Source organism: Gymnogyps californianus, chromosome 28, assembly GCF_018139145.2.
Source record: "Gymnogyps californianus isolate 813 chromosome 28, ASM1813914v2, whole genome shotgun sequence".
NCBI classification, from domain to species: Eukaryota; Metazoa; Chordata; class Aves; order Accipitriformes; family Cathartidae; genus Gymnogyps; species Gymnogyps californianus.
The window spans coordinates 5,253,231-5,270,469 of NC_059498.1; the positions used below are offsets into that span (position 1 = coordinate 5,253,231).

Consider the following 17,239-nt stretch of genomic DNA (forward strand, 5'->3'; position numbering starts at 1 on the left):
GAAAATTATCTAAGCTGCTATTGCAGTTGCAGTCTTGGGAGGACCCAAATGTGACTCTGGCTAAAGAATCCTGGAGCCAGCAGTGACACTGAGAAACTGTTCTGTAGTCCTCTCTGCTCTGTGAAAGAGTCGTTGTTCCACTAAGGAGTACCACAGTCTAGATTCTGCCAAAACAAACTTTATTGCACAAAAAAAATCTTATGTACAATAGTATATAAACAAGGTATCTTAGAGTGACTCTTGTGCATATATTTTCAACTCAATTAGGTCTAAAAATCTGTTGCTAAAACATCTCTGCCTAGAGCAGTCATTTGAGGATTGTCACTTTGAAATGGAAACATTCAGAAATGGTAGGACAGACAACATTAGAGCTATAAAACTAATACTTCTCTTTTACAGCCACATGCTAGTTATGTGAATAGTGTCCACAATAAGGCATTTTCTTGTTTCGTTGTATCGGTGGATGGTAACGCCACATGCATCACAAACAGATTTCAGAACCAGCTCTGCCTTGGGAAGGCAGCAGAGTCACAGCTCTACCCACAATGCTACTGACTGGTGAAAAACGACGTGACATTTACAATGGGATTAAAGAGGCGGTAAAGTAGCACACAGCTCAGGACTTCTCAGGAGACCCCGCTGCCTCCCTGACACCTCATTGCAAGGTGAACACCGCTTTATTTACTCTCATCTGGTGTATGTGTTGAGTGAGTCCTATAGAAGTTCAGCTTTCCCTCAAGGGAAGACAGGGTTTAAGTCTAAATCAAGCCAATGACAGACCCAGGGGAGTTTGCTTGCTAAAGGGAAAAAAGGTTCCCAAGTTGTTAAACGGCACCTTAACAATTCAGAAAAGTTTCCACCTTCCAGCTTTTCAGAGCTGCTTAAAGCAGCAGCGTGCAGGCTTCTGAGTTCTGCAAGAGTTGATACAAATCACGGAGACTGAAACTAATTCGGTGACGCATGGGGCATTGCCTTTCTGTACAGCGCACGGCAGGGGTCTTTTGGCCCCTCTTTCTGCGCTTTTTTTAGAACAAAGGTGACTGCGTTGGAAGTTCTCCCACCACCATCAGGAGTCTGAAACAGGGCCGAGCTGGTGGGAAGGTGTTTAAGGAAACTGGGAGAGGGCCCAGGACAATGTGCAACTTTGTGCTTAGCTTTCTATCAAAGCTCCCATAAAAATAATAATTAAAAAAAAAAAGTAGATTAAGCTCTTTATCAACAAAACATTATACTGCTCCAATCAATCATCACCAGGCTCATTTACCTGGAGAAACTGGGTATTTCACCTCTACCCAAGTTACACTGAATACATCTTTGATGTAATGGCACTCGCAGCCAGCAGACACCTCTCCAAGAGGCCGGCCTTCGCTCACAGGAAAAAGCTGCTGTTTAAAACGGTCAAAGCACTGAAGCGTTAAACTTTATGACACTCGGCTAGCTTGCGCTCGGCCAAGTTTGGCAAAGGAATTTGTCAGTAACAAGGCGTACACCTCTGAAGAACTCCACCCAGAAACAGTGGCTTCCTTAGCTCGAATTGCCCCTTATTCTAGCGTTTCAATCTGATGGATCAAGGTAGCAGCGGGGAGTGAGGTGGCAGGAGGAAGAAGGGAGGAAAATAAAATACTACACTGAGTAGAGTGGTGGAAAGCAACGAGTACTTCAGTTAAGGAAACAAAACAGCTCCGTTCAGAGCAGCCAGAATAAAATATTTCTAGAATGCTAAATTCAAATCAATGCCTTAAAAAAATAATACACAAACTAGACTTACTTTTAAGTGCTCCCCCATCTCTGACCAATGATTTTCTCACCCTCCCTTCCCCAAAATGCCAGGATGAACTCGCCTGCACTCCATTTATGGATTCTTGCAGTTTCCACTTTTCATCTGCCCCTTTGCACCTGAAGTCTCAGTGGACGAAGTCACCCAGGGCTTGAGTAAAGTTTTCAGAAAGGAGCCCAGATTCCACCACTGCTCTTTATCTTTGGTCTGTCTAGAACAGTGTCTAGAAGAAAGACATCAGGTAGATGGGCTCCGCAGAGCAGAGAGGCTCCATCTCTCCCAACCCGCACAAAAAGGTTTCGCCCGGGCACACGGTGCGTGGGCCCTGTCATACCCCGGACTCATCAAAGCGCTCCCACAGCTACAGCTCCACGTTCAGCATGGCCCCAGGGAAGGGCTCACTGTCTAGGAACAGAAAAGCTGTAAAGAGGATTCGCAGTCTAGATCTCATTCTTTAATCAAATGGAGAAGAAAAAAAGAAAAAAAAAAAACAACCAGTGTAGGTGTTTCCAAAAAATAACCTGATGCCACATGCTCCGGCTTTCTAGCATAGTAAGTACCTTTTAAGAGTAGCCTGTCACAAGCTTGGCTTTGTCTAGCATGAAGTCTTCTCATTCAGCGTTATCCACCAGAGCAGTAAAAGGAGACAGAAGATATCCCGCAGTTTTCTCCGCTCTGGCATTGGTTTGGTTGTCGAGTCTGTCAGGGGTACTCTAGAGTGTGAAGACAGAACATCCCCACGGCTTGGCCTCTCCACTGTTAACGCAGCTCTAAGCTTTAGAGCCACCTTGAGTGTCTGTCTCTGTCTCGGAGGAGCTGCTCTCAGAGTCTATTTCTGTATTCTCCTGCTGGTGTTTCTCTTGCACCTTCTGCCGAATTCCTTGCAAACGCACTAATAGGGACTGATAGTCAAAGTGGCCTCGTTTTTCACCAAAAGGATCCTGGAAGAAAACCATAGATAAGCCTATTAATATAAACCATTATCCTTCTGGCAAGAGGCAGAAAGAAGCAAGCTGCATAGTAATTGGGCAACAAATAGTCACAGACTTAAGGGTTAAATCCCATCTTATAATGGAGAGGCCCCTTAACTTCCCACTGTCGTAGCAGAGGTTGAAGACTGATGATAATTTCTGTTCGGAGTCTCTTCTGGGAAACCATACAAACCCAAGCAAACTTCAAAACCAGATGAAAGGCCAAGCAGACATGGGCTGGATTTCTACTGCCAGCTTTGAGGAAGTAAACTATTTCAAAGATTTGGTCTCAGGACCACTCCAGGGAGGCAGAGAAAACCTTACAAATGAAAGTCTCTAAAATCCAGAGGCCAAAGACTTGACCACACTTTATATTAGTGCTACAGACCCTTTCCAAATGAAAGCATCGCTATTCTCATTTTAAATCAAGGCCCCCAGCTGAGTTGTAGCGAAGTCAGAGGCAGAAAGTCTTTGGAGATTATTTAACATTTGCTGCTTTTATCCCCGTCCCAGGTCGAAGACACATTGCCAGGGCTATATAAGGCGGTGGTGGAGTTTACGCTGTCCTGTCTGATGGGAATCTTTGGTACAAGCCAACATGCGGCCCCAGAGTTAACAAGACGGCACATCTGGCAAGCACTCAACTGATACGGAGCCTGGAGTGACTTCATTTTAAATACAGGGTACTGAAGACAACAATACCATCTCTCCAGCACATTGTGTTCCTCCCTCCTGCACAACTATCTACAAGTGAGCAGAAAACCACCCATGGCAGTCACTACCTCTGGGAACTGAGCGCAACACAGTGATCTTCATAAACCCCAGAGAAAGCAACGGAGCCCTGGCTCCTTGAAGGAGAAACAAGAGTGGGCCACACCTGACAATCCTCTAATGTCACCAAACTTCACCACACAGCCTTCAGTTCAGTACTCTCTGCAGCTCTACGTCAGGCATAAACCTTCCTTACGGGAATTTCTCACTCCAAACATCAACTCTCCTGCTTTAGGAGTGCTTTCAATTTATGAATTAAACAGCCAGTGATGGCACTGACAGGAAGAAAGGGCTCAGAGACACAAGATCATTAAATCAACCACCTCCATCTTTCCTTAGCAGTGGAACTTCTCAATGAGTCAGACAAGAGGTGGCTGATGAGGGAGGAAGACACATCCGTTCATATGCAAATAGCTTGGCAATCTATTCTTTAAAGTCTACTTTCCTGCAGAAACAAGCTCCTGTATTCAACCTGTCTAGATGTGTCTGCTGTATTGTCACTGTTCCTCCACCCCTTCCTCCCCCAGTAACTTTTGACTCAGTCAGCCACTTTCAGTCTCATCTGACAGAACAAGGGGTGTCAGAGAAAAGTTCCTATCAGCTGTATGAGCAAAGGAACCTCAGAAAAAGAGAAGCTCTACCAGTGTCCCAACAGGAAAATGCTGCTATGGAGTTCAGTTGCCAGCAGCACTGGATAACCTGCATGTGCCCTCCCTGCTTAACACCAAATCCACATGAAAGCAAACTGTACCGGTTCCACTGCTGCTGGAAGTACCTGCTTGCCTGGAGAGCGTTCTCAAGCCCAGCACTCAGAAATCTAACAGCCTCAAAAACACTGCATGCATACTCTGAACTTGGGGAAGGTAGTGATTTATCCACAGGAATGTCTCAGGTCTCAGTTTCATGATTCAAAGTTGGAATATAGAGTTCATAGAAAAGACCCAGATCCACCCCAGGTACCTCTAGGTGCTGCACATTGTTGTTTGTCACTAACCACACACGCTTATCTAATGCAGTGTATTATCAACAAGAAAATTGTCTGCCACTCACCTGCATTGTCTGTCCTTGGAGATAAAGTCTCTCTTTACACACCCCTTCATAGAAGTCGTAGTATTCCATGAAGGATTTCTCCATTACGCCCCTGAACGCAACGAGAGAGCAAACAATCAACACAAAATGACAGTGTTACAACGGTCACATCATCCAGGGTCACCCCATCCCACTGAACTCCAGTTCATGTAGTCAGCACGGACACCCATACAGGGTGTCCCAGACAACTGACAGGGTACAGCGGGGCAGGACACAGAGCGAAACGAACTGCAGCATCACTGCAGCTGAAGGGATTCTGCACGTGCTTCCACAACAGCTGTGCTCCCCTCCCTCCGAGATTCTTTTTTCCCCATAAGACAAGGCACATTTATTCTCAAACACAAGTCAGAGGATGCAGCTATTGTGCACATTAACACAGCCTTTGTCAAGGCACAGCTCCTGGACACCACACAGATGCAGCCATCCGCTTCAGGGGAAACAAAATGACTTTTCGCTGGACCAGGCAGAGTTAAAGACTTGCTCTTTCCTGAAGCAACTCTCAGGATCTCAGAAATAGCAGCCAGAGAAGTTTATTCTGCTTCCCCACACACTCTTTCTTATGTTCCCTCCACGCCTCTTTTCCATACCGTAATGGCTCAGGACAGGGACACTTTCCTTCCAGCATGTCGCACACTGCTACTCGGATGGTCTCATGCCGAATGCACTCATTATAGTTCTTGCTGTCCCCGGGGTGCCTCTCCTGGAAACAGAATTTGGGCCAGTGAGTCCACGCGACTGCAATGGCTCTTTGTCTCTCCCTCCTGGGCCTGACGAATTTCACTGGTGCATGAACCCACTACAGCTTTGTCTGTTCTGTGTATGCTGAGCTAATTTATACTGCAAATGAAAAGCTGGCAAGATTTTACATGTGTCTAGAGCCTTGGACTCACACAGCTGTGGAGACAGGCCAACTGATAAAGTTAGCACAGAAACCTGCCTCTCTCCGAGATGCTGGAGACCACGAAGACCTGAGCAGTTTGGTTCCTGCGTGACAATAAGTCCCAAGGAAGCCATTTCAGGAGTCGTGTAGCAGAGAAATGAAGAGCCATCCCATCTCCCCAGCAACTTCTCGAATGCCTCGTGTTCTTCTGTTACCTTACACATACGTGAGCTAAGCAGCCTCTGGTTCAGAGCTGGCTTGCAACTCCCCCTCAAGCTCTGACTAGAGGCAGAGCGAGCTGGAAAAGAGCCAAGCGACATAACCTACTTTCGTCCCCATTTCCAGAATGGGATTTGCCACCAGGAGCAAGGTGTGGAGGGAAGAGACAAATAGCTGCAGAACCAGAGATGATCCACCTCAAACTCTCACCTGCTCAAAGCCAGGTTCATTGTGATAGGGATTCTCAGTCATCAGAGACTGGATGGAGATGAGGACTGAAGAGATACTCTGTGCTGGGCTCCATGCAGGCCCGGTCCAAGTGCTGAGGCATCAAAACAGAAAAGCATCAATTAACAACGTGGGACTGGCTCAGTGAGCACCAGCCCTCCAACTCCCAAAGATCAGAAAGCTTGGGAAACCACATCCATACCTTACAGAAATGAGACAGGAAAAGAAACAGCTGCTACAGATATAGAAAGCACTGGACACTGAGAACTTTTTCAGGATCAAAGTAGTTTATTCTCTCAACCAAATGAGTACTTCAGCTTGAGCAAGACAAGAGAGGCTGGTAAACCTCACTCCACTGCTAACATACACAGGGCATCACACATGAGTTGAGGAAAAGGAACATTTCTGAGCATTTTACAGGGAACTTTAAAGCTATGGCTATCATCTCGCACAGCAGCCTGGAGCAACACAAGCTACCAGCACTACCACAAGTCAACACCAACAACTCTTCAGAACTGAAATCTCATTTTCAAGACTCAAACAAGACCATCACTTGTGCAGTCTGTAATGCAGACACTCAGCACAAGGACTGCCATCAGAAGCACTAACGGATGCTCTGCTATAGGAGTAAGGTGCCCATTTTATACACACAGGGTAGCAAAACCCTTTGCACAGAACAGCATAAGCAGAAAAAGCTGTTCTGCTGCTTGCCCTTAATATCCTAGTTCCAGATACAGACCTGTCTCCCTGTAAGCTGAACAAGGATGTGCTGACCCACATAGGCTCTTCCTAAATCCTTTCATTCGCAGCTCCCTCTGCGCTTCCCACTTCTGCTAAGGCCAAGGCTCTTTGTTCACTCTTCAATAATTTAGCTTCCATGCCAGGGCTACAATTGCATGAGCAACAAGGCAGCTTGCGTGGGAGCTGCTGGGCGTTCAGACCCCCGAGATATGGACATGCCCTACACATCTCAGTGCTCTGCAGGCGTTGGCATCCAGGTCACTGGATCAGGAAGACTCCTACACTGAGGGAGGTGTTTCCCAGCACAATGCATCTCTCTACCAGCCCTGGGCCAGTATCTATATCAGCTGATAGGTATCCGCTACTTGGACCAACTTTGGTGGAAGTGGCACACGCACAGCACTGCTGAAACCATCCCAGCAAAGGCAGTCTTACAACCACATCAGTGCTCGCACTCGTGCTGGCTGATCAAATCCCGACAGCAATTCAAGCCATCACTGCCCCTTCCTCACCCGGCTGCCACTACTACCTCTCTGCAGCAGAAGGAACCAGGTACTAACACCCCAGCTGCACCAGTCCAGAGTCTCAGCCTTTCTTTACTGGCAACTGAAACTGTCACAGCTGGGGTTGGGAATATCACACCACGGCCAGGATTCCTCCGGCAGAGCCCTAAGAGCCATTCAATCAATCAGGACTTTCACATGTTTAAAAATCAAGCAGGTGAATAACAAGCATTTGCAGCAGTGCAGCCTGTTTGAACAGGCAGCATGGGAGCAGTGCTTGTAAATCATTACACTCACCGCTCAGCCCCACACACTCTGTGTAGGTGGAAGCCCAGAGCAGTCAAATGGCTCTCAAGGAAGTTCTTAGCGGCTTTTAATTTTATTTATTTATTTTTAAACCCACACAGAGAGAGGAAATTAAAACCACAAAAACCTACATTCAAACAACATTAAGGATCAGGCTGCAAAGCGCAAAAGCAGAAGAAACACAGTGCTTGGGCCGAGGCTTTGCAAGGGGAAGCAGGAGAAAAGCGGCAGGGTCCCCTGAACTTTGTGCTTCCCCTGCTCCGTTCTCAGGTGCTTTTAAAGACAAGTTAGACTCTTATTTCAGTAGAGGAATTTGTGCTGCTTTATGACTGATTCTGCACACGACTTCACAGAAGCATAAAGGTGCATCCAAGCACATGTCTGGGGCAAGATCAGGGCACAGTGTGCCAAGAAGGATGTGGGAGGCAGAATACAGCCTGCAGCCACCTCTGATTTCCCATCAAAACAGCCGAAGTCTCCTCTTACCCTAGAATACTCAGGCAGACTTTCCCATTGCGGTAGAAGTTGGGGTTAAACCTCACTGTGTTATTTCCCGTTGTCATCAGTTTGACCCTTGGTGGGTGGATGGGATAATCTGGAGGACAGCGAAACAGGAACAAGAAGAAACCCCCTTCATAAGGCGTGTCAAATGGGCCTGTGATCAATGCATGAATCTGGAAAACAAAAGCCCGTCTTGCGCACCACTTCAAAATTCTGCAGCACCCTCAAATCCTCAACAAAGCCAACCAAAGGCAAGAAACCTCCACCCAGGCAGCAGCACGGCGGCAGCATCTTCCACAAGCACACGCCATGTGCAGGCCATATACTTAACCCTCCCTCCTTCCCTCGTTAGCCAGAGCCACTGCTGCGCACTTCTCTCCCCTCTGCCGCACTCAATGTGCAAAGCAGGTTTCCAACGCAAGGTTTGGCCAAAGTCCACAACAGCTGCCTCCCATACATCTCTGTACAGTCCAAACCAGACTGAATCACAGTTCAGCTGGTAAGCTATGCTTAAAAAAAAAAAAAAAAAGATAGATTTCAAATATGAAAAAGAATTCTAATTTTAGAAAGAAAAAAATTCAGAATTTCTGCCAAAACTAGAGCATTCCTCAATTTTATGGTCTCATGCTGATTTGGTCTTATTGAAACCAATCACTCAATTCCCTCTGCCAGGATCCGAAATTAAGACCTTATTCTCTCCATGCTAATTACCCTCAAAGATCCCAATTGTATACCAGGAAATCTACTCCCTTTGGGCTATTACGGAAGCTTACTCCTCAAGTGATCCAAGCAGTCTCCTTTAATGATCCTCTTACCTCCTCAGGATTTCAGTTAAAAGCCTCAAGGCTGGTGTTCTACAAACCCGCATTTCCGTTGAAGGGCATTTTGGCACTTTCAGCTACCAAAGCTGAGGGAAGCCAGAGCTGCAGCGAAGTGCCCCAGGTAGGAGCTGGCTGCGCAGAGACACTCCCTTTGTGCCACCTCCAAAAACCCAGGGGCCCTAAGCCAGGCAGGCGCTGACATGGGGAGAATTTGGAGGAATCTGGGGGATGCCACATTTGTCAGGGGGGTGGGAGAAGTGTGCAGCAGAGGGGAAAAAATCAAAGCAACCTCACGCACACGCACACACAACTCTCAGAAACCAGCACAGCCAGACCAGGTGACACTGGCTGGAGAAAGGGCAGCACCAGCCAAGAAACACACTGGATCAAGAACACCATTTGAGCAAACTCTGCCTCCCAGCTCGCTGCATTCTCTCTGACATAATCGGAAATCCCCAGTCCTGGAAAACCCGAGAGCCAGGAGAAGAAGAACTGGGGCAGGAGAGGCCGTAGCCATGCCTGTGTCCCTAGAAAGTAGGTGTGCTGGAGGCGATGTGGTGGGAGCGGCTGCGTGGGTCAGACCTGCACGCGATCCTGCTGTGAGAACCTGGCGGGCAGCTCCACAACAGGACAGGGCCCGGGTGCAGGGACACAGCTCTCTACCAGCTCACAACAATTAAACACCTCCAAGTTCCACAGGCGGATTAAAGATACTCCAGCACTGCTTGTGGCTAATGGACGTTTCTCATTTCCAGCCTCTCCGAGAAGCCCCCCATGGCCAGCAGCTTTCCATGGAGCTCCCTCTTCTTTGAGCTGCTCTATTGATTGTTTTCAAGCATCAGTAGGATGAAACGAGCTGGATCAGCACCCCACTGGTTCACAGGGCCACTAAAGCAGAGCTGGCTTTATCTGTGGAAGCTCCTCAGATCCCTGTGATGGTATCTCTCCACAGAGCCAGTTTCCTTGAGAGCCTCCTCCCATTTTAAACGCAGCCCGTCTCAATGTCACCAAGAAAACTGGAGCCTCATTATGCTCTTGCAAGGCTCACCCTGACTTCTCTCAAAACATTAAGGGAATACTCTGTTTGGGCAAACCCTTAAAGCAGCCATCAACAGCAACATACGGAGAAGCGGAAAGTTGAACCAGCTCCAAATCTTCTCTTACCTTGGTCATGTCGTGGGGATCAGGCACAACAAACATTCCCGGGGGCGGTTCCTTGTAAATGGACATGATATCCCTGAACAAAGGAAACAGGAATTAGTCAAGATCTCCCCTGGCGTTCATCAGCCCTCGAGGCACAGAACGTTCTAGATAACAAATCTGCGCACAGATGCAAAGGGACAGACTTCTAAGATGGAAACTTGCAACTCATAAAGAGCTAGACATTTTTCTTTTGCCTCTGACTGTTTTCTGGCTGAGCTCTTTCAATTTAGCCCCCAAAATAGTTGAGGCATTTCAAGAGCACAAGCAGCATTCAATGAATCAATACGCAAGGCATCAGACCAAGCGCACATTGACTACCTGCTGCCTCGTATTTTACCATAGATCGGCTCCAGCGCATAAAACTTCAACCATAAACTTCCCCGAAGGTAGTCGTTTAAAAGTTCTCTTAGGTGAATTTTGTTGTTTAAAGGATGACTTTCCCTCCCCACGTTTTCCTTCTTCACAGACTATTTACAGGATCCTTTTCGTCTACCCAGTCATTTGTTTTCCCCAAACATACCATGACTCAACTGCCTGTGAGAACGTTACCGCTCTGACAAATTTGGGTTTAATCAGACAGTGGGTTGAAGAGCAGTTAGGATGCACACACACACACGCAACTTGATCACAATGGCCTTGTTTCTCTAGGAACTCAGCCTACATGAACTGACAAACAACAAATCACCTACAGCTCCGTGCGGTTTACAGATAAACCGAATGGCACCCATTACCGTTCATCGCCCAAAACCTCCCTCCCATAATCAGAGCTGCACTGAGCTCCAGGACAAGCTCCCACTCGACCTTCCCATTTGGGAAGCAACCGGAGCTCAGAGAGGTTTCAAGGCGAGAACAAGTGCTGAGAGCAACAGGAGAGCCTCGCCTTCCTGCCTACCGTTACGAGGTTAGTGCTTCTGGCGTTTGGATTGGAAACTGCCCAAATATCTGGTGCCATCTTTGGAAGACATTATACAAGCTCTAGAACAAGGATGAGCAAGAGCCTGGCAGGCAGTGATACTTGCTCCAAAGGAAGAGGAAGAACTTGTTGAAACGGTGCCAGCATTTCTAACAATACAAGACCATACCGCTCATTATATCGAAGGCTATCGACATGCCAGGTTTAACCAGATGATCCTTTAAAGAGTCAGAGCACCCAAGCGGGTGGGCACCGGCAGGAAGGAGGATCGCTACGGGCAAGTTTAGGATAAACATCTTAACTCGACTGTTGATGGGGACTGAGAAGCCTGCTGCCCTCCCCATTTAACAAGCGCCTCCGAGGAGCAGCCAGCGATCCTGAGGGCAGGCTTAGAGCCACGCACCGAGGAGCTCTGCTGCCGAACACCCCAGCAACAGCAGATGGAGAAAAGAGACCGTGGATGGTGGTAGAGGGGTCCACGGCTCCAGGGCAAGGGGAGGTGTGAGGCTCCATCCTCGCCCAAGCACCTGGGAAAGTCCCAGGGCACGGTGGGGACCGGGGTCTGTCCCCAGGAAAGTCCGGGGACACAGGGAGGGACCGGGGCCTGTCCGCAGGCCTGAACCCAGGTCTCCAGGACCGCTGGTGAGGGGATGGTGAGGCCCAGACGACAGTTACCGCTTCGAGGGTACCGGGGACAAGCCAAGCCTCTCTGCCGCGTTATGAACCTCGGCTCCGTGCCCGCTTTCCGCCCGGGCTGCCCCCAACAGACGCCGGAGCAGGGCGGCGGGGGTTCCCCGGCCCACGGCTGGCTAGAGCCGGGGGAGCCCCGCGAGGCCGGCAGAGGCAAGGACCGGAGCCACCCCCCCAGGGCGCTACGGGAGCCGGCACCCGGCAGCGCCGCTCAGCCACCGGGCCCGGGGCGGGGAGGCTCCGCCGCTCACGGGCAGGGCGGCTCTCTCACCGTTTGATCCGCAGGAGGCAGGCCGGGCTGGGCCGCTCGCTGTCCCAGTCGCCGCTGACCGTGGGGTCCCAGAAGGCGGAGTGCGTGAGGAGGGCGGCCCCCGCGGCCGCCGCTGCCGCCGCCGCGATGGGGGCCCCGCCGCTCCCCGGGGCGACGCCGGCGCCCGGCGTCGCAGCGCCGAAGCCCGCCGCCGCCCACAGCTCGGCGGGGATGAAGACGCCGGGGCTCCCCGCGCCGCCGCCCGGGCCGGCCGAGGCGCCACCGCTGCCCGCCGCCGCCGCCGCCAGCACCGCGGCCGGGGCCGCCTCCTCGGCGGCCGGACTCTCCGCCATTCCGCGCCCGGCCTCGGGGAACGCCGCTTCCGGGACTCCGCACCAGCGAGTCCGCCGGCCAGAGCGGCCCCCGCCCCTCGCCTCCACCACCGATCGCCGGCCAGAGCGGCACCTCCCCCGCTGCTCCCTCCCACTACCGGCACAAACTCCCCCTACCCACCATAGAGTCTCCCTCCCAGCGCCAGAGCGCCCCTTCCACAGAGACGCCTCAGCGTAGGCTAGAGTGTACCGCTGGGAGCAGCGCGCCCCCTGCTGCCGGAGGTCTCCCGGGCTGGAGGCAGCAGAAATACTAATTTGGGGCTTTTTGGGTGGAAAAAAGCTCCGTTGGGCAGCGGCTGCGGCAACAGGCCCGCTATCAGCACGGCTCAGCCTGCGGAGACACGGCAGGGCAGCGTTTCGGCCCGGACCGAGGCCTCAGGCAGCATCCAAAGCCCTCCCCAGGGTACACAGCCTCAGGGAACAGTCAGGAAGCAGAACAACCTGCCCGGCGCGGTGTGAGAGCAGGGGAAGCCGTTACTCCGGCTCGCAGGAAACCTGCAGCTCTGCTTCTGGCCTACAAGGATCATCTCACCCCTACACCGCCTGCCAGGGCCGCCCAGAAGCACGCGGTTACTTACAGTAACAGCGTGCAACCGAGAGTGAGCGATTTTAGCTCCAAGGTCACTTTTGCTTTACCAGGGATACAACAACCACCAAAGTTTTTTATGCAGTTTCACAGGTGGAAGGGAGAATAAATGTAACTAGCTTAGACGCAGGTAACAGTCATTTTCCTGAGACAGTGAGTGTTGAGTGCCTGACACGCTGATAGCTACAACCTGCTATCACCACCCAGAGAAGATCCCCAAAGCACAGTATCACTGTTGTAGGGTTACATGTTTGTCCCCAGGAGCCAGCCTGGCTGCAGATTTTTCCTCTCTAGTTCAGCCAGCAAGTGTCCCTTGAGTTCTTTTTGGTTTCAGAGCCACGTTTCTCCAAGAAGTCTCAGGGACAGGGTTTTTTTTTTTTTGGAGTCAAATTCTTCTCAGCCCCTCTTCCCCTCACAGGGTGTAAGCAGTTATTACAAACAAACAGAGCAGTTCCTGTACCCCTTTCACATCCCCAGGGAGGTCACAACTGTGCTTCAGGGGCTTTAAGCACACATGGTAGCTGCATTAATTCAATTACCTAAAGCAGATAACGAGACAAGCTTCCCCCCCTCAATGCTCACCTTCCTTAAAGGCACAGCTGTCTTAACCACAAGGTCCAAGATTCAGGTTAGATTTTAGCCTTTCTCCTCCCTAGTATACTCCAATCTCTAAAACAGCTGAAGCACGGAACTGTTGGGGGAGGGAAAAAAGAAATGTAACTCAGCTGTGGGCCTTTGTGTAAACTGATGCTTTGAGGAGGCACATGAACAGCAGGACCTTGACACCAGCTCTTCTTTGTGAAAGACGACAATTCAGACGATACGGCAGTGCGTACCCTTGTGTACTCACTGGCAATTTAGTTATGCAAACACCATTAATACACTTCTAAGCGCACTCACCTGTACCCAGCACCTTTTCTACATACTGTCTTTCAGACAAAAAAAAAAAAAGGGCCATAGCATTTGCAACAACAGTATGTGGGAAAAACAATGCTTTGTCAGCTCATCTAGAAGTATTTGCTTTACTAGGGCAATGCCTGTTGGGATTTCTGCATAGATTTGAGCTGTTCAAGGACATCCTCTCTTATCTAGTTGACTTCACATTAGTTTTCTTCCCCTCCCACCACCATTTCATATTCCCCTTCTGCTTTATCAGTGAGTGTCCCCATACCGGGCATATTATCCTCTTCAACCAATACATCAACTCACCCGAAGACTTCCCCACCACTGGACCAGAACATAAGGGAAAAAAAAATAATAAAGAAATAAAGAAAAAAAATTAAGCCACCAGTTTATTTAGAGAAATCTTTTCTTTAATTGTCAGTCTGGAACGCTCTGATGGAAGCAGACTCAAACCGCAGAGGACAGAGTGATGGAAGCCGCAGCCAGGACCAGAAGTTGTCACATAGCAAAGAGGATAAGGAATGCCACCATCAAACAGAAGAGACCCATGGCCTCAGACAGGGCAAAGCCCAGGATGGCATAGGAGAAGAGCTGCTGCTTGAGAGATGGATTCCTGTATGTTGTACAAGGCGGGGGAACAAACCAGAGAGAGAAGGGGGGGAAGAAAAAAAAAAAAGGATCCACAGTGAGGAAAAAAAAACCCAAACCAGAGCCCGTATCACAGAAAACCAGAGCCCATATCGCAGAAAACCAGGATTATGTCGCATAGGCAATGGATTTTGGAGCACAAACCAGTTTTATGGCAGGCAGCCACCAGCTGGAATGAGAAAGCCGTGATCTTTCCCTAGTTTTAGTGATGTAGACATGTTGAACCCTGAAGGCTAGTTTCACCTGCCCTGGTGGTACCAAGCAACAGTTCCTGCTAACAACTACTGCTTCATTTCTTCTAGAGGCAGGCAGAGCTGCGCAGAGCACCTGCATCGTTCAGAAGTAAGTATAGGGTGGATTCAAACAATTCAGGCGCTTTCTTATTTATTTTAATAGAATAATGGGTTATAACAACCATTTTATGTTCCAAGGAGGACTGCTTCAGTTAAACACAACATCTGCTTATATACACTACACTTGTAGAGCTGGACATATCTTCCAGAGAAAGCTCTACTATAAATTTAGCGCTGGAAGAAGGGAATAAATTCAAGCAGCCTGGCATCTTACTTACCTGGCATAGCCAATGATCAAGCTGCCAAACACCGTCCCAATACCCGCTCCTGAACCAGCCACCCCGACCGTGGCAGCACCGGCACCAATGAACTTAGCAGCAGTGTCAATGTCCCTGGAAACAGCGCTGGTTTGGAACTCGCGGCGGGTCAGCTGTGGATGGGAAACGCCAGCTGGCTGTGGGATACAGGAGAAGAAACATGCTAATGATGCTTTAATAAAAAATAATTTATTTATGATTAATAAAACATTATCAACATTTCTTCTCTAATCAAGGCAGAGCAAGATCAGCCAAGCTTGCAAAGCCATCACCAATCAGGGCTAGAAGCTACGTCCCCGTATTAGTCGTCCTCTTGATATACAAACTTACTCCTCCATCTCCGGAGGAACCACCACGTATCACAGGCAGCGAGCACAGAAATACGGGACCCAATTTACCACGTGAGAGTCTCACCTGTACAGTCGGAGCCTCGGGCCTGCTGAAAACAGACACTGAAACTGGTCTGGCCAGAGCCCTGGAACAGCACCGGAACTGAAGCAAAACACAAACAATTAACTCCTATAATTGGATGCGTTCGCACTAACACTCAGAAAAGAGCAGTTATTTTATGAAGAACACTCTCACAATTTTTTAAAACATCTCAAGGATGAAACCAGACTAAAAAGCAAAGGCATATGCAAATCTAGGACATTTCTAGTTTAGCCAGTTGGACTAAGTCCATGAGTAATACTACCACAGACCACACACTGCAGCACGAGTGTCGTATCTGCTACAGCAGTCCAGTCATTACTACAATTCCATACATTTTCCTCCTAATGCATACCTTGAGAAAAAGAGGTGACTGAGTGTCTCTGTGACAGTTAACTTATCTTTGGAGAAGCCCTTGGGCCTGCAGTTCGCTGCACATCTACTAACACGGTAGGTATCACCCTCCGGTCACCAGAGGTCACCTTGTTTCCCCTCCTTGTTAAATCCATAGTAAAACAAACCCACACGATCCCACCTCAGCCGAGGGTGTCCAGGACAGCATTTTGAACCAAGCACCACAGAGAAAGACCTCACAATCATGTAACCCCACTAAGTATTATTATACTTCTCTGAAGAAAGGCGACTTACCAGAGCTGGAGAGCTGAGAGCCAAAGGAGCCTGCATTTTGCTTAACCTAATACAAATGAAGAAAAACAGAAAAACAAAAGGAAATGGGAATCCCAACGCTATTGCCACCAGCCAACACCCCCCTCTCAGGCCACACAACACGTCTATCTGCAGCTGCGTCCCTGAGCTGTCCCCGAGGCTTTTCCCCACCGCCCCCACGCACGGCTCCGTGTCCCCCCACCGCCCTCCCTCCGTTAATCCTCGTTTGGGCCCTTTCCAGGGCAGACTCAGAGCTGCGCATTTTTGCCTTCCTCGACACGATCGAAGCCCCCACCAAGGGCCAACTGAGCCCGCCCGAGCCCCGGGGGATGCGTAAGGACAGCGGAGGCACCAACGCTTGTCGTGCCCTCCGCGGCTGCCGCCTCCTAGGGAAGGGCAGGGCACGGCCGGGCACCGACCTCACCGGCCGGCCGGGCCCAGCGCTACCCCGCTACCAGCGGGGGGGGGCCGCGGTGCCCGGAGGGGGGCGGCCGGGCCGAGAGCGGGGCCCACCTGCGCGGGGTCCGCTCGGGGCTGCGGCGGCGGCGGCTGTGAGAGCAGCGCGGCGCCCCCGCCCCGCTCACCTTGCCGTGTCCCCCCCGCGTCCTCCGCGCTCATTGGCTGCCGCCACGCACGGCGCGCGGCATCCTGGGACAACATCCGCGCTCCCCATTGGCTGCGGCCGAGCGAGCACCTCCCACCAACATCCGGGACAGCGCAACGGGGCGGGAGGGCGGTGTCGCCACGCGGGTCGTCATTGGTTGGTTATTTTCCCTGCGTGCTTGCTGATTGGCTGGCGGCTTGGAGGTCTTCCAGAGGACCATGAGGCGCCCCGGGCTGCTTCTTGCACCATAGAGGTTACCATAGAGGCGGGGTGGTGATGGCGGCGGGGCGGGCCCGGGCGCCCTCTCCGGTGCACCGGCGGCTGCTGCGCCCGCCCCGGCACCCGTCCCCCTTCCGAGTCTCTCCTAAAAGATAATTTTGAACATTTAAACGTTTTCCCGTGCTTTATTAAAGTGCCCGGTTCAGCCGTGGCCGAACGTCGCTGGAGCCGACGTTTAGTGCCGCCGCCCCGGGCAGGGGCTCGGGGCCGCGGGGAGGGGGATCGCCGCCCGGCCGTGGTGCAGGGCCAAGGCCCGGCT

At 50.6% G+C, this 17,239-nt stretch overlaps 2 protein-coding genes across 2 annotated transcripts; both read right to left on the minus strand.

The window, feature by feature from the left end:
- Positions 1–122: 122 nt before the first annotated feature.
- On the minus strand, positions 123–12,216 carry UBE2Z (ubiquitin conjugating enzyme E2 Z). Its single transcript, XM_050911942.1, has 7 exons — positions 11,885–12,216; positions 9,972–10,044; positions 7,972–8,159; positions 5,918–6,029; positions 5,196–5,308; positions 4,570–4,660; positions 123–2,718 (listed from the first exon to the last, which is right to left on the minus strand). Exons 1-7 carry the CDS (start codon positions 12,214–12,216, stop codon positions 2,548–2,550), a joined length of 1,080 nt encoding a protein of 359 aa, XP_050767899.1. The 3' UTR covers positions 123–2,547.
- A 1,891-nt stretch (positions 12,217–14,107) lies between these two features.
- ATP5MC1 (ATP synthase membrane subunit c locus 1) lies at positions 14,108–16,662 on the minus strand. The gene is made up of 5 exons (XM_050911812.1): positions 16,611–16,662; positions 16,080–16,125; positions 15,417–15,494; positions 14,964–15,139; positions 14,108–14,357 (listed from the first exon to the last, which is right to left on the minus strand). Exons 2-5 carry the CDS (start codon positions 16,113–16,115, stop codon positions 14,243–14,245), a joined length of 405 nt encoding a protein of 134 aa, XP_050767769.1. The 5' UTR covers positions 16,116–16,125; positions 16,611–16,662; the 3' UTR covers positions 14,108–14,242.
- Positions 16,663–17,239: the final 577 nt, after the last annotated feature.

Excerpts from the sequence above, each read along its gene's own strand:
- ATP5MC1 (XM_050911812.1), bottom strand. The coding sequence starts at position 16,115 with ATGCAGGCTCCTTTGGCTCTCAGCTCTCCAGCTCTG. Across the intron at positions 15,495-16,079 it reads CTCTCAGCTCTCCAGCTCTG|TTCCGGTGCTGTTCCAGGGC; the intron begins GTAAGTCGCCTT and ends GTTTTGCTTCAG. Across the intron at positions 15,140-15,416 it reads CCGAGGCTCCGACTGTACAG|CCAGCTGGCGTTTCCCATCC; the intron begins GTGAGACTCTCA and ends TGTATCCCACAG.
- UBE2Z (XM_050911942.1), bottom strand. The coding sequence starts at position 12,216 with ATGGCGGAGAGTCCGGCCGCCGAGGAGGCGGCCCCGGCCGCGGTGCTG. Across the intron at positions 10,045-11,884 it reads TGCCTCCTGCGGATCAAACG|GGATATCATGTCCATTTACA; the intron begins GTGAGAGAGCCG and ends TCCTTTGTTCAG. Across the intron at positions 4,661-5,195 it reads CCCTGTCCTGAGCCATTACG|GGGCGTAATGGAGAAATCCT; the intron begins GTATGGAAAAGA and ends CGTTGCGTTCAG.